The sequence below is a fragment of the Salvelinus alpinus genome, chromosome 9 (genome assembly GCF_045679555.1).
Source record: "Salvelinus alpinus chromosome 9, SLU_Salpinus.1, whole genome shotgun sequence".
Classification (NCBI taxonomy): Eukaryota; Metazoa; Chordata; class Actinopteri; order Salmoniformes; family Salmonidae; genus Salvelinus; species Salvelinus alpinus.
The window spans coordinates 15650770-15669294 of NC_092094.1; the positions used below are offsets into that span (position 1 = coordinate 15650770).

The 18525-nt window shown below is 44.7% G+C and overlaps 2 protein-coding genes across 2 annotated transcripts; one reads left to right on the forward strand and one right to left on the reverse strand.

Annotated features, from left to right (window-relative positions):
• The first annotated feature begins 102 nt into the window (after positions 1-102).
• hsd17b2 (hydroxysteroid (17-beta) dehydrogenase 2) lies at positions 103-4042 on the forward strand. The gene is made up of 5 exons (XM_071416177.1): positions 103-508; positions 759-971; positions 2296-2481; positions 2769-2906; positions 3150-4042. Exons 1-5 carry the CDS (start codon positions 232-234, stop codon positions 3509-3511), a joined length of 1176 nt encoding a protein of 391 aa, XP_071272278.1. The 5' UTR covers positions 103-231; the 3' UTR covers positions 3512-4042.
• Positions 3741-5569, reverse strand: mphosph6 (M-phase phosphoprotein 6). Its single transcript, XM_071416178.1, has 5 exons — positions 5308-5569; positions 4742-4854; positions 4449-4539; positions 4237-4337; positions 3741-4146 (listed from the first exon to the last, which is right to left on the reverse strand). The coding sequence occupies exons 1-5, from the start codon at positions 5353-5355 to the stop codon at positions 4017-4019; spliced, it is 483 nt and encodes a 160-aa protein (XP_071272279.1). The 5' UTR covers positions 5356-5569; the 3' UTR covers positions 3741-4016.
• Between the last annotated feature and the right edge of the window lie 12956 nt (positions 5570-18525).

An 18525-nucleotide genomic window follows, 5' to 3' on the forward strand; every position in this document is an offset into this window, starting at 1 on the left:
ATGCACTAATGTAACAGCACTCTTGATTGGCGGTGTCGGCTGGCAGTGACCGAGGGGTGGGGTTAATGTTTCTTAAAAGGTTATAGACAGAATGCTTGGGTTTTTCAGTTGAGGATACACTTGATATGCACATGTCAAAGAGCCAAGGGGATATCCAACAAAGGGGACAGGATATTGATACCTCAGTGATATCAGGAAAGTAAGAGCAAGACCAACCTGCCAGTGGATAGAATGGAGAGCGTTGACATTGAATTCTGGTATTTCTCTTCTCTGTATACAATAGTTACAGCCCTATACATTGGGGCAATTATAACTAAGGCGAGAGGGAGTCATGATAGGGAATACTGGACCTTTGCACTTTTGGCTCTTGGGGGGCCTCTGTGCTTTTTGGCCCTTCCAGGCTACCGCAGTCTGCTCTTTCTGACCTGCAGCCTCTGGTTGTGCTATGTGGTTCTGGGCAGACGAGTGGACATGCTGACGATGCATGGAAGAGCTGTGCTGATTACAGGTAGGTGATGTGGGTATATCGGTGCCATACACTGACACTATCATACCAACCACTGTCAACAAAACATGACTGATACTAGTCTATTCATAACATAGTCATGACGTGGGGCCCATTAAATCTTCTGTACAATGTTATTGAATGTGGTTTCAATACTGCTGAGTGCTTTGTGTACTCATGAATGAAGTACACGTGAACATTGGTACAGTATGCCCTGGTGTCTCATTTATTTGTTTCTCTTCAACATGAACAGGTTGTGATACAGGTTTTGGTCATGCCCTAGCGAGAAGGATTAGTGACTTGGGAGTGACTGTGTTTGCTGGGGTTTTGGATGAGACCAGCCCAGGAGCACTGGAGCTGAAGAGACTGGGGTCTGAGGGGCTACAAGTCCTTCAGCTGGATGTGACAGACGCTGCGCAGATAGAGCGGGCTCACCACTACATTTGCACTCAGGTTGGGGACGCAGGTAACGTGTTGTTCACTACAAGAACTATAAGGCGCTGAGGACACAAGGTGCATTTCCACTAAGGATGTACCCCAGTGTTGAACCCAAAAGGCAGACTTTTCTGTTTCCATATATGCGTGCCAGCACCCTTGTCTCACTGGGCCATGGCTCCGGCAGACTGGCTCTGACGTGGAACCGAGGCAATGCCCACTCTGGCCAGTTTATTACATACACCACCCAGTTCACGAAAATGGTTTGATCCTACAGACAGTAAGACAAATGGCCATGGCTTGCTATATAAAGCAGGCAGACAGGCATCGAGGCATTCAGTTACTCTTCAATTGAACGTTACAAATGGCAAAACGAGTGACCTAAGCGACTTTGAGCGTGGTATTATCGTTGGTGCCAGGCACGCCGGTTCCAGTATCTCAAACGGCAAGCCTCCAAGGCTTTTCACGCACGAGTGTCTAGGGTTTAACGAGAATGGTGCGACATACAAAAAACATCCAGTCAGTGGCAGTCTTGTGGGCAAAAACAGCTAGTTGATGAGCGGTCAAAGGAGAAAGGCTAGAATTGTGCAAGCTTATAGGTAGGCCACAAACAGGCAAATAACGGTGCAGTACAACAGTGGTGTGCAGAACAGCATCTCGGAACGCACAACTTGTCAGTCTTTGTCACAGATGGGCTATTGCAGCAGACGACCACACTGGGTTCCACTCCTATCAGCTAAAAATAAGAAGCAGCAGCACTAGTGGGCACGTGATCACCAACACTGGACAATTGAGGAGTGGAAAAACATTGCCTGGTCATGACGAATCCTGGTTCCTGTTGCGTCATTCTGATGGCAGAGTCCATTGCCCCATCCTACCTGGTGTCAACGGTACAGGCTGGTGGTGGTAGTGTAGGGAATTTTGTACTGGCACACGTTAGGTCCCTTGATACCAATTAAGCAACGCTTGAACACCACAGCGTATTTGGATATTGTTGTTGACCAGATGCATCCCTTCATGGCTACTGACTGTACGTAACAATGGCTAACTGAACTTTAACACCTTCTCACAAAGAAAGTCTTGCATGATGCAGAGGTTGTTGATCTGCCCGCCACAAGTCTTTAGTGTCACACTCCTAATGGAAACACCATAACATTAGAGCTTACATTAACATAAAACACTGGTGACGCACTAGTTTGGGGGTAAGTCTCAGTGGAAAAGCACCAATAGATGTCATTGGAAAAGGCACCAAACTTAACTTGTAAGGAGAAAGAAGTGATCCTTTTCTGATAAAAATAATGCTATAATGCACATGACATGGAATGTCTCAAGTCCACACTCTCTTTGACTCTCAGGTCTTTGGGGGATTGTGAATAATGCGGGAGTCCTGGGCTATGTGGCAGATGGAGAGATTCTTCCTGTGAGAGTATACAGGAACTGCTTGGCAGTGAACTTCCTTGCTGCAGTAGAGGTCTCTCAGGTGTTTCTTCCACTGCTCCGACACTCCAGAGGCAGGCTCGTCAACGTCTGCAGCATGGCAGGTAACATATCTGGACTGTTTATTGGTTATTGTCAAAATAAAAGGGTTAGGGTTGACCTTGAGCAGTCACTCGCAAGTTATACTGGCTACTATCCCACTTATGACAATGCAATTTCCAAGCAAGTACAGTTGGCCAAGAACCACCACTTCTACTCAGACAGCCTTTATTAGGTGAGGAAACTGTAAATATAACTAATCTTCTACCCGTAGCCAGCTTGACTTGCAACTCTGTGCTCAAGGTTAATCCTAACCCTTTCCTGATGATAAACCTAAAATCTGTTTGTGCAGGTGATGTGCCCGTTCCTGGGTTTGTGGCCTATGGAGCATCCAAAGCAGCCCTGAACACCTTCTCTGGAGTGATGCGACTAGAGTTGGCCAGATGGGGCGTCAATGTATCCACAATTCAACCTGCAGGCTTCAGGACAAGTATGTATAATAAATAATGATTATTCAGTTATATGACAGTTTAAAATGAAAATGCTATGACCTGAGACAGCGAAGAAGTTCAGCACCGCTCTTCAGCGCTCTTAGTTGTTGAGGAAATTGACCCTCTACTGCTGTTTACTTTGTATCGCTAAGTCTACTGTACCTTTCAATAAACATTGTTTTCCCCCTTTTGATTTACTTAGACAAGTCTGTTTGTTGATTATCATTTGGTTGAAAACACAGATATCTTCGGTAGCAGTGATGACTGGAGCCGCTACCAAGAGGAGATCTTCACCTCTCTATCCCAGGATGTCCGGAAGGACTACGGCGAGGCCTACATCTCCTCTCTCCAGACACGCTTTGCCAAGATGGCCGTCATGTCCTCAGAGGACCTGCGTCCCGTGCTAGATGACATGTGCCACGCCCTGATGTCAGTGGCCCCCAGACCTGTCTACACCCCTGGCCAGTCTGCCTGGCTCATTCCCTGCCTCCACCGCCTCTGCCCCACACGGTTCTATGACATCATTATTACAAGTCTGTTTCAGTTCAATAGCAGTCTGCCAGCTGGGCTCCAGGCAGGAGGCTCAGTGGGTTCGAAGACTTGATAACATGTAAGATATGTGATGTCAGGCTATTCTTTCCCAAGGTTGTTTACGGGAATGCTTCCATAGATTAGTATCTCTCCATCTTCCCTCATGCTTGGTTGGCAGAGAAATGTGACTGTGGGCTTTGTACTTTTTTGGCAGCTTCATAAGCAAGGAAATTGAAAACCCTTGTTATTGTTTGAATTTAGTATGTTTTTGTCAATTTCTCACAGAAAACAAGACAAGCCACCACATTGGGTAACAGTTTTAATTAAACTATACCCTTGTCCATGGTACAAGGATGTGGGCTTCATTTCCTGTGTTCATAACCCTCAATGCATCTTGAAGAAATATACTTTAAAAAGAGGATATATAACATCCATTCAACTTTAAAATATATGTCTGTAACATCTTTGGAAGTTACCTACGGTTCATGAAAACACAGCAGTAAAAATAAAATAAAAATTGTTGCACATAAAAACATTGTACAGTCCTGACATACTTCATTTAAATAAAAAGCATGCCCTCAGTCCTGAGGCTTCAAAAAAACTATTTTTGTTTGTGTCTCAGTTGCATTTTGATTAACATCCTCAACCGCAGACCTCTCCCGCTTCTTAGCAAACTTCTTCTTCATGCTTCCCACTAAGCTCTCGTACCTACAAGGTAGAGAGAAAAGTTAATCAGGCAGCGATGTAACAAAACAGTTTGAAATCACATCAAAATAAAAAACTTGGGTTGTTTCCTACCTTCTAGCCATGTCTTCATCTGTGATATCAGTCTCCATTTTGCTAATTTCCTCCTCTTCCAACTCTTCCTCATTTGGAGCGTTCATCACGATCATTAGTTTCTGGATGGAGAAAATACATTTACACCAATGAAACAGTCACATCACATTTAAATGTATCTAGTCTTACTTTGATAAACTTTAAAAAAGGTGTGATTGTAAATTAATAAGTACCTCTACTTCTGTATTGAACCCCTTGAATGACATTCGTCCATACTTCAGGTCTTCACAAGGCCCAAAACTTCTTTCTTCTATGATGAAATTCCTAACCAAAGACCGGAAGAACAATATAAAATATGCCAACATTTGAGCCGAGGACACTAGAGAGAAGACTGTCATCTATCTCCAATGTCCGATGGTATGTTGCTGGACATTAGAAAAGGTTGGCAGTTGTGTGTCCTCAAACTAGTCTACATCCTTATGTAATTACTCCAATATGTGCAGGTGGACAGTGAAAGGTGTCATACTCTTTAGCTTTCAGTTCTGGCAGGTCCAGATACCAATGCTCATCACTGATGATCCGCCTCTCCTCTTCTTCCAGTTGCTTCTTTGTATCTGCATCCAGGCCTCTTTGCATGAACTAGTAGACAGAATGGCAATTGTAGAAGTACAGTACAAGACGTACAGGACCTTCTACACTGCATCAGAGTTGCTGAGACATTGCTGAGTAACTTCAACAGGGTGTCTTATGAATCACTTACAAATTAAATGGTATTGGAGAGAACCCATAGCCATAGGTCTGACCTAGCTACACAACACAAGATTAATCTAGTTAATTTACGAAAAGTGTGTTGACAAAGATGTCCCAGCTGACAAACCAAGCAAGTTAGCCAACATAGTTAGGCCCAAGCCAAGTTAGCTAGGTTACTTGGCTAGCTAGCTAGATCGGATATGGTTTTAGTTGGATGCCACTTTTACCATCCATCAACAGCTCTATCTGTCTCTGAGGTTTAACAACGTGCCTACTAGCAGTTGCAACATTTCTAGCGGCTAGTATGATAACTAACTATTGTAGTTAGCATGCATTTCTTACCTTCATACGCAAGAGGTTTTTGGAGAGTTTCGCGTTGTCATTTGCCATTTCAATTGGAGATTCTGGTGACGTTACTGTTGACACTAAACTATATGTCCGTCTTCTGAGTGACTGCAATAAGGTTTGTTTTTCAGTAAGCTGTGACTTTGAATACTAAATGTTCCACGAGCTCGTTTCCACGCCGTGTGGTATAAAACTCAGACTCGACCAATCGATCGAAGATTCATCTCTCTGCAGCGCTCAGATTGGAGAGGAAGTTACCACTAGACACTGTTCTACGATCATTTTTGTATGTTACTCCCTCACAGTAAAGGGTAGGATTTAGGATAGGTAATCTGATCGTAGAGCTGTGGCTATAAGGCTGGGTAACTAACTTCAGTGGAAGAAAGCATTCTTGAGGGATGTGGATTTCAGTGGTTATTATTACTGATTTAAAAACTATATTTAACCACCTAAATAATTGTATTGGCACGGCCAAAAACAGATATGAATAAATAGTAGTGGAAATATTCAATAACATCAAATGTAATAGATAACATTTAGACTGAAGTCTATTTTGTTTATATTTTAAGCATATGTATTGTTTTCTTGCAGCTTCAGTGATGTTAAACTCCTGTGTGGCTCAGTTGGTAGAGTATGGTTCTTGCAGCGCCAGGGTTGTGGGTATGATTCCCACGGGGGACCAGTACAGGGGAAAAGCACAAAAGTATATCCACTCACAACTGTAAGTCTGCTAAATGACTATAATGTAAATTTTGGAAACGCACCTACCTCCAGTCTACTGAGTTTTGTCTAGAAGGGATACAGCTTTTGTCAAAATTGACTTTTCATAGCAGGTTTAGGAGAACAGGATAATTAGGTTAAGGTTAGTTAAAGGGTTAGGGTTAACTAAAATGCATAACAAAAAAACTTTCGATCAGTCTACCTCCCAAGAGTGGCGTTTGAGCAGAAAAGAAGAGGATGGTTCAGATCCAGAAGACGGCAGAGGTAGTTGATCAGTTCGAATGAAGCAGCATGTTGAGTACATTTGGTGAAGACAAATGTTCTGAATGGACAACAGTTATATCGAAAACTGGTACAAAAAGGAAATTGTCTAAAATTGGAGTGGGGGATACGTGTGTAAATGATAATGAATCGCTTCTTGTTGGGATGCGGTTGTTGAGTAAGGATGCATATGTAGGAAACCTATATGAGGTGTCGAAAATGTTGTATGCACTTGAAAAAGTGTAGTCTGTCAGAGTTACCAGGAGTGGTCTTATTTTGATTAATTATATTTATGACGAGCAGAGAAAGATTGCAGTGGGCCTCAAAAGAATCCGGACAACAGAAGTTTTGTGTTTTGAACTTTGGAGTAGAGCACCCGTCAAAGGAGTCATCTCAGGGGTGACGATGGATGTTCAGGTTGAATACCTGAAGATAATTCCTGATGGGGTTGGTGCCCAGCGTCTGACCTGCTGGGTGAATGGAAAAAAATAAGAAAGTCTGTCGGTCCTGTTGTTTTTTGATAAATACCAATTACCTACGCATGTGAGGCTTGGTTATGTAAGATATGCCGTAAGAGCTTTCGTCCCCAAACCATTGCAGTGTAAGAATTGTAAAGGATTTGGCCATGTTTCAAGTGTGTGCAGACGAACAGAGTATACTGAAGAACGGTGTGTAGAAATGTTGCTGGACATTAGAAAAGGTTGGCAGTTGTGTGTCCTCAAACTAGTCTACATCCTTATGTAATTACTCCAATATGTGCAGGTGGACAGTGAAAGGTGTCATACTCTTTAGCTTTCAGTTCTGGCAGGTCCAGATACCAATGCTCATCACTGATGATCCGCCTCTCCTCTTCTTCCAGTTGCTTCTTTGTATCTGCATCCAGGCCTCTTTGCATGAACTAGTAGACAGAATGGCAATTGTAGAAGTACAGTACAAGACGTACAGGACCTTCTACACTGCATCAGAGTTGCTGAGACATTGCTGAGTAACTTCAACAGGGTGTCTTATGAATCACTTACAAATTAAATGGTATTGGAGAGAACCCATAGCCATAGGTCTGACCTAGCTACACAACACAAGATTAATCTAGTTAATTTACGAAAAGTGTGTTGACAAAGATGTCCCAGCTGACAAACCAAGCAAGTTAGCCAACATAGTTAGGCCCAAGCCAAGTTAGCTAGGTTACTTGGCTAGCTAGCTAGATCGGATATGGTTTTAGTTGGATGCCACTTTTACCATCCATCAACAGCTCTATCCGTCTCTGAGGTTTAACAACGTGCCTACTAGCAGTTGCAACATTTCTAGCGGCTAGTATGATAACTAACTATTGTAGTTAGCATGCATTTCTTACCTTCATACGCAAGAGGTTTTTGGAGAGTTTCGCGTTGTCATTTGCCATTTCAATTGGAGATTCTGGTGACGTTACTGTTGACACTAAAATATATGTCCGTCTTCTGAGTGACTGCAATAAGGTTTGTTTTTCAGTAAGCTGTGACTTTGAATACTAAATGTTCCACGAGCTCGTTTCCACGCCGTGTGGTATAAAACTCAGACTCGACCAATCGATCGAAGATTCATCTCTCTGCAGCGCTCAGATTGGAGAGGAAGTTACCACTAGACACTGTTCTACGATCATTTTTGTATGTTACTCCCTCACAGTAAAGGGTAGGATTTAGGATAGGTAATCTGATCGTAGAGCTGTGGCTATAAGGCTGGGTAACTAACTTCAGTGGAAGAAAGCATTCTTGAGGGATGTGGATTTCAGTGGTTATTATTACTGATTTAAAAACTATATTTAACCACCTAAATAATTGTATTGGCACGGCCAAAAACAGATATGAATAAATAGTAGTGGAAATATTCAATAACATCAAATGTAATAGATAACATTTAGACTGAAGTCTATTTTGTTTATATTTTAAGCATATGTATTGTTTTCTTGCAGCTTCAGTGATGTTAAACTCCTGTGTGGCTCAGTTGGTAGAGTATGGTTCTTGCAGCGCCAGGGTTGTGGGTATGATTCCCACGGGGGACCAGTACAGGGGAAAAGCACAAAAGTATATCCACTCACAACTGTAAGTCTGCTAAATGACTATAATGTAAATTTTGGAAACGCACCTACCTCCAGTCTACTGAGTTTTGTCTAGAAGGGATACAGCTTTTGTCAAAATTGACTTTTCATAGCAGGTTTAGGAGAACAGGATAATTAGGTTAAGGTTAGTTAAAGGGTTAGGGTTAACTAAAATGCATAACAAAAAAACTTTCGATCAGTCTACCTCCCAAGAGTGGCGTTTGAGCAGAAAAGAAGAGGAAGGTTCGGATCCAGAAGACGGCAGAGGTAGTTGATCAGTTCGAATGAAGCAGCATGTTGAGTACATTTGGTGAAGACAAATGTTCTGAATGGACAACAGTTATATCGAAAACTGGTACAAAAAGGAAATTGTCTAAAATTGGAGTGGAGGATACGTGTGTAAATGATAATGAATCGCTTCTTGTTGGGATGCGGTTGTTGAGTAAGGATGCATATGTAGGAAACCTATATGAGGTGTCGAAAATGTTGTATGCACTTGAAAAAGTGTAGTCTGTCAGAGTTACCAGGAGTGGTCTTATTTTGATTAATTATATTTATGACGAGCAGAGAAAGATTGCAGTGGGCCTCAAAAGAATCCGGACAACAGAAGTTTTGTGTTTTGAACTTTGGAGTAGAGCACCCGTCAAAGGAGTCATCTCAGGGGTGACGATGGATGTTCAGGTTGAATACCTGAAGATAATTCCTGATGGGGTTGGTGCCCAGCGTCTGACCTGCTGGGTGAATGGAAAAAAATAAGAAAGTCTGTCGGTCCTGTTGTTTTTTGATAAATACCAATTACCTACGCATGTGAGGCTTGGTTATGTAAGATATGCCGTAAGAGCTTTCGTCCCCAAACCATTGCAGTGTAAGAATTGTAAAGGATTTGGCCATGTTTCAAGTGTGTGCAGACGAACAGAGTATACTGAAGAACGGTGTGTAGAAGGGCGACAGTGTTGCAATTGTGGTGGGGATCATGATCATGAGTTCCTGGAGTACCCTGTAAGAGGTAAGGATATTGAGGTAGCAAAAGTTAGAGCGGTCAATCGAATCTCCTATGCGGAGGCAATCAAAATAATTGAGGATACAAGTGATGCCAGTGAAGAGATGGTACTGGATACACCACAGCCTGTAGTAAATGTTTGCTGCCAAACAAAAGATACCCTGTGTGTTAAAAAGGTGGATTTGTTGCATTCATTGCCACAGTTATAAACTGTACAGCATAAGTCTCAAAGAATCCGGCGCCGAAAAGAGATGGCCGCCTCGCTTCGCGTTCCTTGGAAAATATGCAGTATTTTGTTTTTTTACGTGTTATTTCTTACATCGGTACCCCAGGTAATCTTAGGTTTCATTACATACAGTCGGGAGGAACTACTGAATATACGATTAACGTCAACTCATCATCGTTCCTACCAGGAATATGACTTTCCCGAAACGGATCCAGTGTTTTGCCTTCCACCCAATACAATGGATCTGATCCCAGCCGGCGACCCTGTGCGACGCCGAAAAAGGGGCAAACGAGGCGGTCTCGTGGTCAGGCTTCGGAGACGGGCACATCGCGCTCCACTCCCTAGCATACTACTCGCCAATGTCCAGTCTCTTGACAACAAGGTTGATGAAATCCGAGCACGGGTAGCATTCCAGAGAGACATCAGGGATTGCAACGTGCTCTGCTTCACGGAAACATGGCTAACTCAAGGGACGCTAACGGAGTCGGTGCAGCCAGCTGGTTTCTTCATGCATCGCGCCGACAGAAACAAACATCTTTCCGGTAAGAAGAGGGGCGGGGGGGTATGCCTTATGATTAACGAGAAGTGGTGTGATCATCATAACAACACACAGGAACTCAAGTCATTCTGTTCACCTGATCTAGAACTCCTCACAATCAAATGTCGACCGCATTATCTACCAAGGGAATTCTCTTCAATCATAATCACAGCCGTATATATTCCCCCCCAAGCAGACACATCGATGGCCCTGAACGAACTTTATCTGACTCTTTGTAAACTGGAAACCACACACCCTGAGGCTGCATTCATCGTAGCTGGGGATTTTAACAAGGCTAATCTAAAAACAAAACTCCCTAAATTCTATCAGCATATCGATTGTGCTACCAGGGCTGGAAAAACCCTAGACCATTGTTATACTAATTTCCGCGACGCATATAAGGCCCTCCCCCGCCCCCCTTTCGGAAAAGCTGACCACGACTCCATTTTGTTGATTCCAGCCTACAAACAGAAACTCAAACAACAGGCTCCCGCGCTCAGGTCTGTTCAACGCTGGTCCGACCAATCTGAATCCACGCTTCAAGACTGCTTCGATCACGCGGATTGGAATATGTTCCGCATCGCGTCCAACAACAATATTGACGAATATGCTGATTCGGTGAGCGAGTTCATTAGGAAGTGCATTGACGATGTCGTACCCACAGCAACGATTAAAACATTCCCAAACCAGAAACCGTGGATTGACGGCAGCATTCGCGTGAAACTGAAAGCGCGAACCACTGCTTTTAACCAGGGCAAGGTGACCGGAAGCATGACCGAATACAAACAGTGTAGCTATTCTCTCCGCAAGGCAATCAAACAGGCTAAGTCCCAGTACAGAGACAAAATCGAGTCGCAATTCAACAGCTCAGACACAAGAGGTATGTGGCAGGGTCTACAGTCAATCACGGATTACAAAAAGAAAACCAGCCCCGTCGCGGACCAGGATGTCTTGCTCCCAGACAGGCTAAACAACTTTTTTGCCCGCTTTGAGGACAATACAGTGCCACTGACACGGCCCCCTACCAAAACCTGCGGGCTCTCCTTCACTGCAGCCGAGGTGAGTAAAACATTTAAACGTGTTAACCCTCGCAAGGCTGCAGGCCCAGACGGCATTCCCAGCCGCGTCCTCAGAGCATGCGCAGACCAGCTGGCTGGTGTGTTTACGGACATATTCAATCAATCCTTATCCCAGTCTGCTGTTCCCACATGCTTCAAGAGGGCCACCATTGTTCCTGTTCCCAAGAAAGCTAAGGTAACTGAGCTAAATGACTACCGCCCCGTAGCACTCACTTCCGTCATCATGAAGTGCTTTGAGAGACTAGTCAAGGACCATATCACCTCCACCCTACCGGACACCCTAGACCCACTCCAATTTGCTTACCGACCCAATAGGTCCACAGACGACGCAATCGCAACCACACTGCACACTGCCCTAACCCATCTGGACAAGAGGAATACCCATGTGAGAATGCTGTTCATCGATTACAGCTCAGCATTTAACACCATAGTACCCTCCAAACTCGTCATCAAGCTCGAGACCCTGGGTCTCGACCCCGCCCTGTGCAACTGGGTCCTGGACTTCCTGACGGGCCGCCCCCAGGTGGTGAGGGTAGGTAACAACATCTCCACCCCGCTGATCCTCAACACTGGGGCCCCACAAGGGTGCGTTCTGAGCCCTCTCCTGTACTCCCTGTTCACCCACGACTGCGTGGCCATGCACGCCTCCAACTCAATCATCAAGTTTGCGGATGACACTACAGTGGTAGGCTTGATTACCAACAACGACGAGACGGCCTACAGGGAGGAGGTGAGGGCCCTCGGAGTGTGGTGTCAGGAAAATAACCTCACACTCAACGTCAACAAAACAAAGGAGATGATTGTGGACTTCAGGAAACAGCAGAGGGAGCACCCCCCTATCCACATCGACGGGTCAGTAGTGGAGAAGGTGGAAAGTTTTAAGTTCCTCGGTGTACACATCACGGACAAACTGAATTGGTCCACCCACACAGACAGCGTTGTGAAGAAGGCGCAGCAGCGCCTCTTCAACCTCAGGAGGCTGAAGAAATTCGGCTTGTCACCAAAAGCACTCACAAACTTCTACAGATGCACAATCGAGAGCATCCTGTCGGGCTGTATCACCGCCTGGTACGGCAACTGCTCCGCCCACAACCGTAAGGCTCTCCAGAGGGTAGTGAGGTCTGCAGAACGCATCACCGGGGGCAAACTACCTGCCCTCCAGGACACCTACACCACCCGATGTCACAGGAAGGCCATAAAGATCATCAAGGACAACAACCACCCAAGCCACTGCCTGTTCACCCCGCTATCATCCAGAAGGCGAGGTCAGTACAGGTGCATCAAAGCAGGGACCGAGAGACTGAAAAACAGCTTCTATCTCAAGGCCATCAGACTGTTAAACAGCCACCACTAACATTTAGCGGCCGCTGCCAACATACCGACTCAACTCCAGCCACTTTAAAAATGGGAATTGATGGAAATTATGTAAAAATGTACCACTAGCCACTTTAAACAATGCCACTTAATATAATGTTTACATACCCTACATTACCCATCTCATATGTATATACTGTACTCTATATCATCTACTGCATCTTGCCATCTTTATGTAATACATGTACCACTAGCCACTTTAAACTATGCCACTTTATGTTTACATACCCTACAGTACTCATCTCATATGTATATACCGTACTCTATACCATCTACTGCATCTGCCATGCCGTTCTGTACCACCACTCATTCATATATCTTTATGTACATATTCTTTATCCCTTTACACTTGTGTGTGTGTGTAAGGTAGTAGTTGTGGAATTGTTAGGTTAGATTACTTGTTGGTTATTACTGCATTGTCGGAACTAGAAGCACAAGCATTTCGCTACACTCGCATTAACATCTGCTAACCATGTGTATGTGACTAATAAAATTTGATTTGATTTGATTTGATTTGAGAAGTCAAAGAAACTAGACATTATTGTGGCTGCAGCAGAAAAGTTTTTGGGACTCAAGGATTTTACAACAGAAGACTTGCAAGTGGTAATGGTGCCGGAAGACCCGCACTCCCAGGTTCCCCTTGAGCCTGTGTAGGGATCAGATCTTTAATTTTTTATTTTTTTTTAACAGAAGAGCTGTTTGATTTAAAACAAAAAAATAATATATATATACACTACCGTTCAAAAGTTTGGGCACATTTTTTGTCCATTAAAATAACATAAAATTGATAAAAAATACAGTATTGACATTGTTAATGTTGTAAATGACTATTGTAGCTGGGAACGGCTGATTTTTAATGGGATATCTACATAGGCGTACAGAGGCCCATTATCAGAAACCATCACTCCTGCGTTCCAATGGCACGTTGTGTTAGCTAATCCAAGTTTATCATTTTAAAAGGCTAATTGATCAGTAGAAAACCCTTTTGCAATTATGTTAGCACAGCTGAAAACTTTTGTGCTGATTAAAGAAGCAATAAAACTGGTCTTCTTTAGACTAGTTGAGTATCTGGAGTATCAGCATTTGTGGGTTCGATTACAGGCTCAAAATGACCAGAAACAAATAACTTTCTTCTGAAACTCGACAGTCTATTCTTGTTCTGAGAAATGAAGGCTATTCCATGCTAGAAATTGCGAAGAAACTGAAGATCTCGTACAACGCTGTGTGCTACTCCCTTCACAGAACAGCGCAAACTGGCTCTAACCAGAATAGAAAGAGGAGTGGGAGGCCCAGGTGTACAACTGAGCAAGAGGACAAGTACATTAATCTGCTAAATTGTAATTACTTTGCTACTATGGCCTATTTATTGCCTTACCTCCTCATGCAATTTACACACACTGTATATAGACTTTCTTTTTTTTCTATTGTGTTATTGACTGTACGCTTGTTTATTCCAACTCTGTGTTGTTGTTTCTGTCGCACTGCTTTGCTTTATCTTGGCCAGGTCGCAGTTGTAAATGAGAACTTGTTCTCAACTAGCTTACCTGGTTAAATAAAGGTGAAATATATATATATATTTTTAAATTAGGGTGTCTAGTTTGAGAAACAGACACCTCACAAGTCCTCAACTGGCAGCTTCATTAAATAGTACCTGCAAAACACCAGTCTCAACGTCAACAGTGAAGAGGCGACTCCGGAATGAAAGTTTCTTCAAGTTCAGTCGCAAAAACCATCAAGCGCTAGAGTTACCAGCCTCAGAAATTTCAGCCCAAATAAATGCTTCACAGAGTTCAAGTAACAGACACAGAAGAGACTTGCTTGGACCAAGAAACACGAGCAATAGACATTAGACCGGTGGAAATCTGTCCTTTCGTCTGATTTGGTTCCAACCGCTGTGTCTTTTTGAGACACAGAGTCAGTGAACGGGTGATCTCTGCATGTGTGGTTCCAACCGTGAAGCATGGAGGAGGAGGTGTGATGGGTGCTTTTCTGGTGACACTGTCAGGGATGTATTTAGAATTCAAGGCACAGTTAACCAGCATGACTACCACAGCATTCTGCAGCGATACGCCATCCCATCTGGTTTGTGCTTAGTGGGACTATCATTTGTTTTTCAACAGGACAATGACCCAAAACACACCTCCAGGCTGTGTAAGGGCTATTTGACCAAGAAGGAGAGTGATGGAGTGCTGCATCAGATGACTTGGTCTCCGCAATCACCCGATCTCTACCCAATTGAGATGGTTAGGGATGAGTTGGACCGCAGAGTGAAGGAAAAGCAGCCAACAAGTGCTCAGCATATGTGGGAACTCCTTCAATATTGTTGGAAAAGCATTCCAGGTGAAGCTGGTTGAGAGAATGCCAAAAGTGTGCAAAGCTGTCATCAAGGCAAATGTTGGCTACATTGAAGAAACATATTTTGATTTGTTTAACACTTTTTTGGTTACTACATGATTCCATATGTGTTATTTCATAGTGTTGATGTCTTCCCTATTATTCTACAATGTAGAAAATAGTAAAAATAATGAAAAGCCCTTGAATGAGTAGGTGTGTCCAAAGTTTTGACTGCTATTGTATAATTTTTGGGGGGGTCGTTTTTTAGTAGTTCAGTTTTTTTGGGGAATCCTGTTTCCATCCCGCCAAGTAGGTGGCAGGATGCACATACAATTGTGTAATTGCCATTATAAATTGGGTGGTTCGAGCCCTGAATGCTGATTGGCTGACAGCCGTTGTATATCAGACCGTATACCACGGATATGACAAAACATTTATTTTTACTGCTCTAATTACGTCGATGAGCAGTTTATAATAGCAATAAGGCACCTCCTGGGTTTGTGGTGTATGGCCAATATACCACGACTAATGGCTGTATCCAGGCACTCTGCGTTGCGTCGTGCATAAAGAACAGCTCTTAGCTGTGGTATATTAGTCATATACCACACCCCTTCGTGCCTTATTGCTTAAATATACCATAGAAGAAGAGGAGGAGCACCGAGAAAACCCATGCCAATAGGACCTACACCCAGACCACAGCATCACCAGCCACACCCCAACCAGCTAAGATCACCCCAAGCAAACCCTGGCCACACTCTATATAGGCCCCCCCATATTAGACCTATGCACCTTCTGCCCACCTCATGCCCCCCGCCCCTGCGGCAAGGGCCTCAACATGACAGTAGGAGATATGCCCAGGCCGTGAGCAGAGCAACAGGCACCAAGCCCCATCCAGCGACCTAAGAGGTATGTATCAAATGCTCAACATGCTCTGCTCACACCTACTGTGATGGTCCGAGCCTAAACCACACAAAAACAACACTAGACACTTTGGAACACAAAGCTTTTACTATCTCATCCTGAAATATACAAGGTCTGAGGTCATCTGCCTTTGGTCTAAAGAGCAGGAACCCAGACTTCATCAAAGAAATTGGAAAAACAGACATTGTCATCCTACAAGAAACATGGTATAAAGGAGACGGACCCACTGGTTTCCCTCTAGGTTACAGAGAGCTGGTAGTCCCATCCACCAAACTACCAGGTTTGAAACAAGGAAGAGACTCAGGGAGTATTCTAACTTGTACAGCTTCCGGCGCCGAAAAGAGATGGCCGCCTCGCTTCGCGTTCCTTGGAAAATATGCAGTATTTTGTTTTTTTACGTGTTATTTCTTACATCGGTACCCCAGGTAATCTTAGGTTTCATTACATACAGTCGGGAGGAACTACTGAATATACGATTAACGTCAACTCATCATCGTTCCTACCAGGAATATGACTTTCCCGAAACGGATCCAGTGTTTTGCCTTCCACCCAATACAATGGATCTGATCCCAGCCGGCGACCCTGTGCGACGCCGAAAAAGGGGAAAACGAGGCGGTCTCGTGGTCAGGCTTCGGAGACGGGCACATCGCGCTCCACTCCCTAGCATACTACTCGCCAATGTCCAGTCTCTTGACAATAAGGTTGATGAAATCCGAGCACGGGTAGCATTCCAGAGAGACATCAGGGATTGCAACGTGCTCTGCTTCACGGAAACATGGCTAACTCAAGGGACGCTAACGGAGTCGGTGCAGCCAGCTGGTTTCTTCATGCATCGCGCCGACAGAAACAAACATCTTTCCGGTAAGAAGAGGGGCGGGGGGGTATGCCTTATGATTAACGAGAAGTGGTGTGATCATCATAACAACACACAGGAACTCAAGTCATTCTGTTCACCTGATCTAGAACTCCTCACAATCAAATGTCGACCGCATTATCTACCAAGGGAATTCTCTTCAATCATAATCACAGCCGTATATATTCCCCCCCAAGCAGACACATCGATGGCCCTGAACGAACTTTATCTGACTCTTTGTAAACTGGAAACCACACACCCTGAGGCTGCATTCATCGTAGCTGGGGATTTTAACAAGGCTAATCTAAAAACAAAACTCCCTAAATTCTATCAGCATATCGATTGTGCTACCAGGGCTGGAAAAACACTAGACCATTGTTATACTAATTTCCGCGACGCTTATAAGGCCCTCCCCCGCCCCCCTTTCGGAAAAGCTGACCACGACTCCATTTTGTTGATTCCAGCCTACAAACAGAAACTCAAACAACAAGCTCCCGCGCTCAGGTCTGTTCAACGCTGGTCCGACCAATCTGAATCCACGCTTCAAGACTGCTTCGATCACGCGGATTGGAATATGTTCCGCATCGCGTCCAACAACAATATTGACGAATATGCTGATTCGGTGAGCGAGTTCATTAGGAAGTGCATTGACGATGTCGTACCCACAGCAACGATAAAAACATTCCCAAACCAGAAACCGTGGATTGACGGCAGCATTCGCGTGAAACTGAAAGCGCGAACCACTGCTTTCAACCAGGGCAAGGTGACCGGAAGCATGACCGAATACAAACAGTGTAGCTATTCTCTCCGCAAGGCAATCAAACAGGCTAAGTCTCAGTACAGAGACAAAATCGAGTCGCAATTCAACAGCTCAGACACAAGAGGTATGTGGCAGGGTCTACAGTCAATCACGGATTACAAAAAGAAAACCAGCCCCGTCGCGGACCAGGATGTCTTGCTCCCAGACAGGCTAAACAACTTTTTTGCCCGCTTTGAGGACAATACAGTGCCACTGACACGGCCCCCTACCAAAACCTGCGGGCTCTCCTTCACTGCAGCCGAGGTGAGTAAAACATTTAAACGTGTTAACCCTCGCAAGGCTGCAGGCCCAGACGGCATTCCCAGCCGCGTCCTCAGAGCATGCGCAGACCAGCTGGCTGGTGTGTTTACGGACATATTCAATCAATCCTTATCCCAGTCTGCTGTTCCCACATGCTTCAAGAGGGCCACCATTGTTCCTGTTCCCAAGAAAGCTAAGGTAACTGAGCTAAACGACTACCGCCCCGTAGCACTCACTTCCGTCATCATGAAGTGCTTTGAGAGACTAGTCAAGGACCATATCACCTCCACCCTACCGGACACCCTAGACCCACTCCAATTTGCTTACCGACCCAATAGGTCCACAGACGACGCAATCGCAACCACACTGCACACTGCCCTAACCCATCTGGACAAGAGGAATACCCATGTGAGAATGCTGTTCATCGATTACAGCTCAGCATTTAACACCATAGTACCCTCCAAACTCGTCATCAAGCTCGAGACCCTGGGTCTCGACCCCGCCCTGTGCAACTGGGTCCTGGACTTCCTGACGGGCCGCCCCCAGGTGGTGAGGGTAGGTAACAACATCTCCACCCCGCTGATCCTCAACACTGGGGCCCCACAAGGGTGCGTTCTGAGCCCTCTCCTGTACTCCCTGTTCACCCACGACTGCGTGGCCATGCACGCCTCCAACTCAATCATCAAGTTTGCGGATGACACTACAGTGGTAGGCTTGATTACCAACAACGACGAGACGGCCTACAGGGAGGAGGTGAGGGCCCTCGGAGTGTGGTGTC

Excerpts from the sequence above, each read along its gene's own strand:
- hsd17b2 (XM_071416177.1), top strand. The coding sequence starts at position 232 with ATGGAGAGCGTTGACATTGAATTCTGGTATTTCTCTTCTCTGTATACA. Across the intron at positions 509-758 it reads AAGAGCTGTGCTGATTACAG|GTTGTGATACAGGTTTTGGT; the intron begins GTAGGTGATGTG and ends CAACATGAACAG. Across the intron at positions 972-2,295 it reads CACTCAGGTTGGGGACGCAG|GTCTTTGGGGGATTGTGAAT; the intron begins GTAACGTGTTGT and ends TTTGACTCTCAG.
- mphosph6 (XM_071416178.1), bottom strand. The coding sequence starts at position 5,355 with ATGGCAAATGACAACGCGAAACTCTCCAAAAACCTCTTGCGTATGAAG. Across the intron at positions 4,540-4,741 it reads CCAGAACTGAAAGCTAAAGA|GAATTTCATCATAGAAGAAA; the intron begins GTATGACACCTT and ends GTCTTTGGTTAG. Across the intron at positions 4,338-4,448 it reads GGTTCAATACAGAAGTAGAG|AAACTAATGATCGTGATGAA; the intron begins GTACTTATTAAT and ends TTCTCCATCCAG.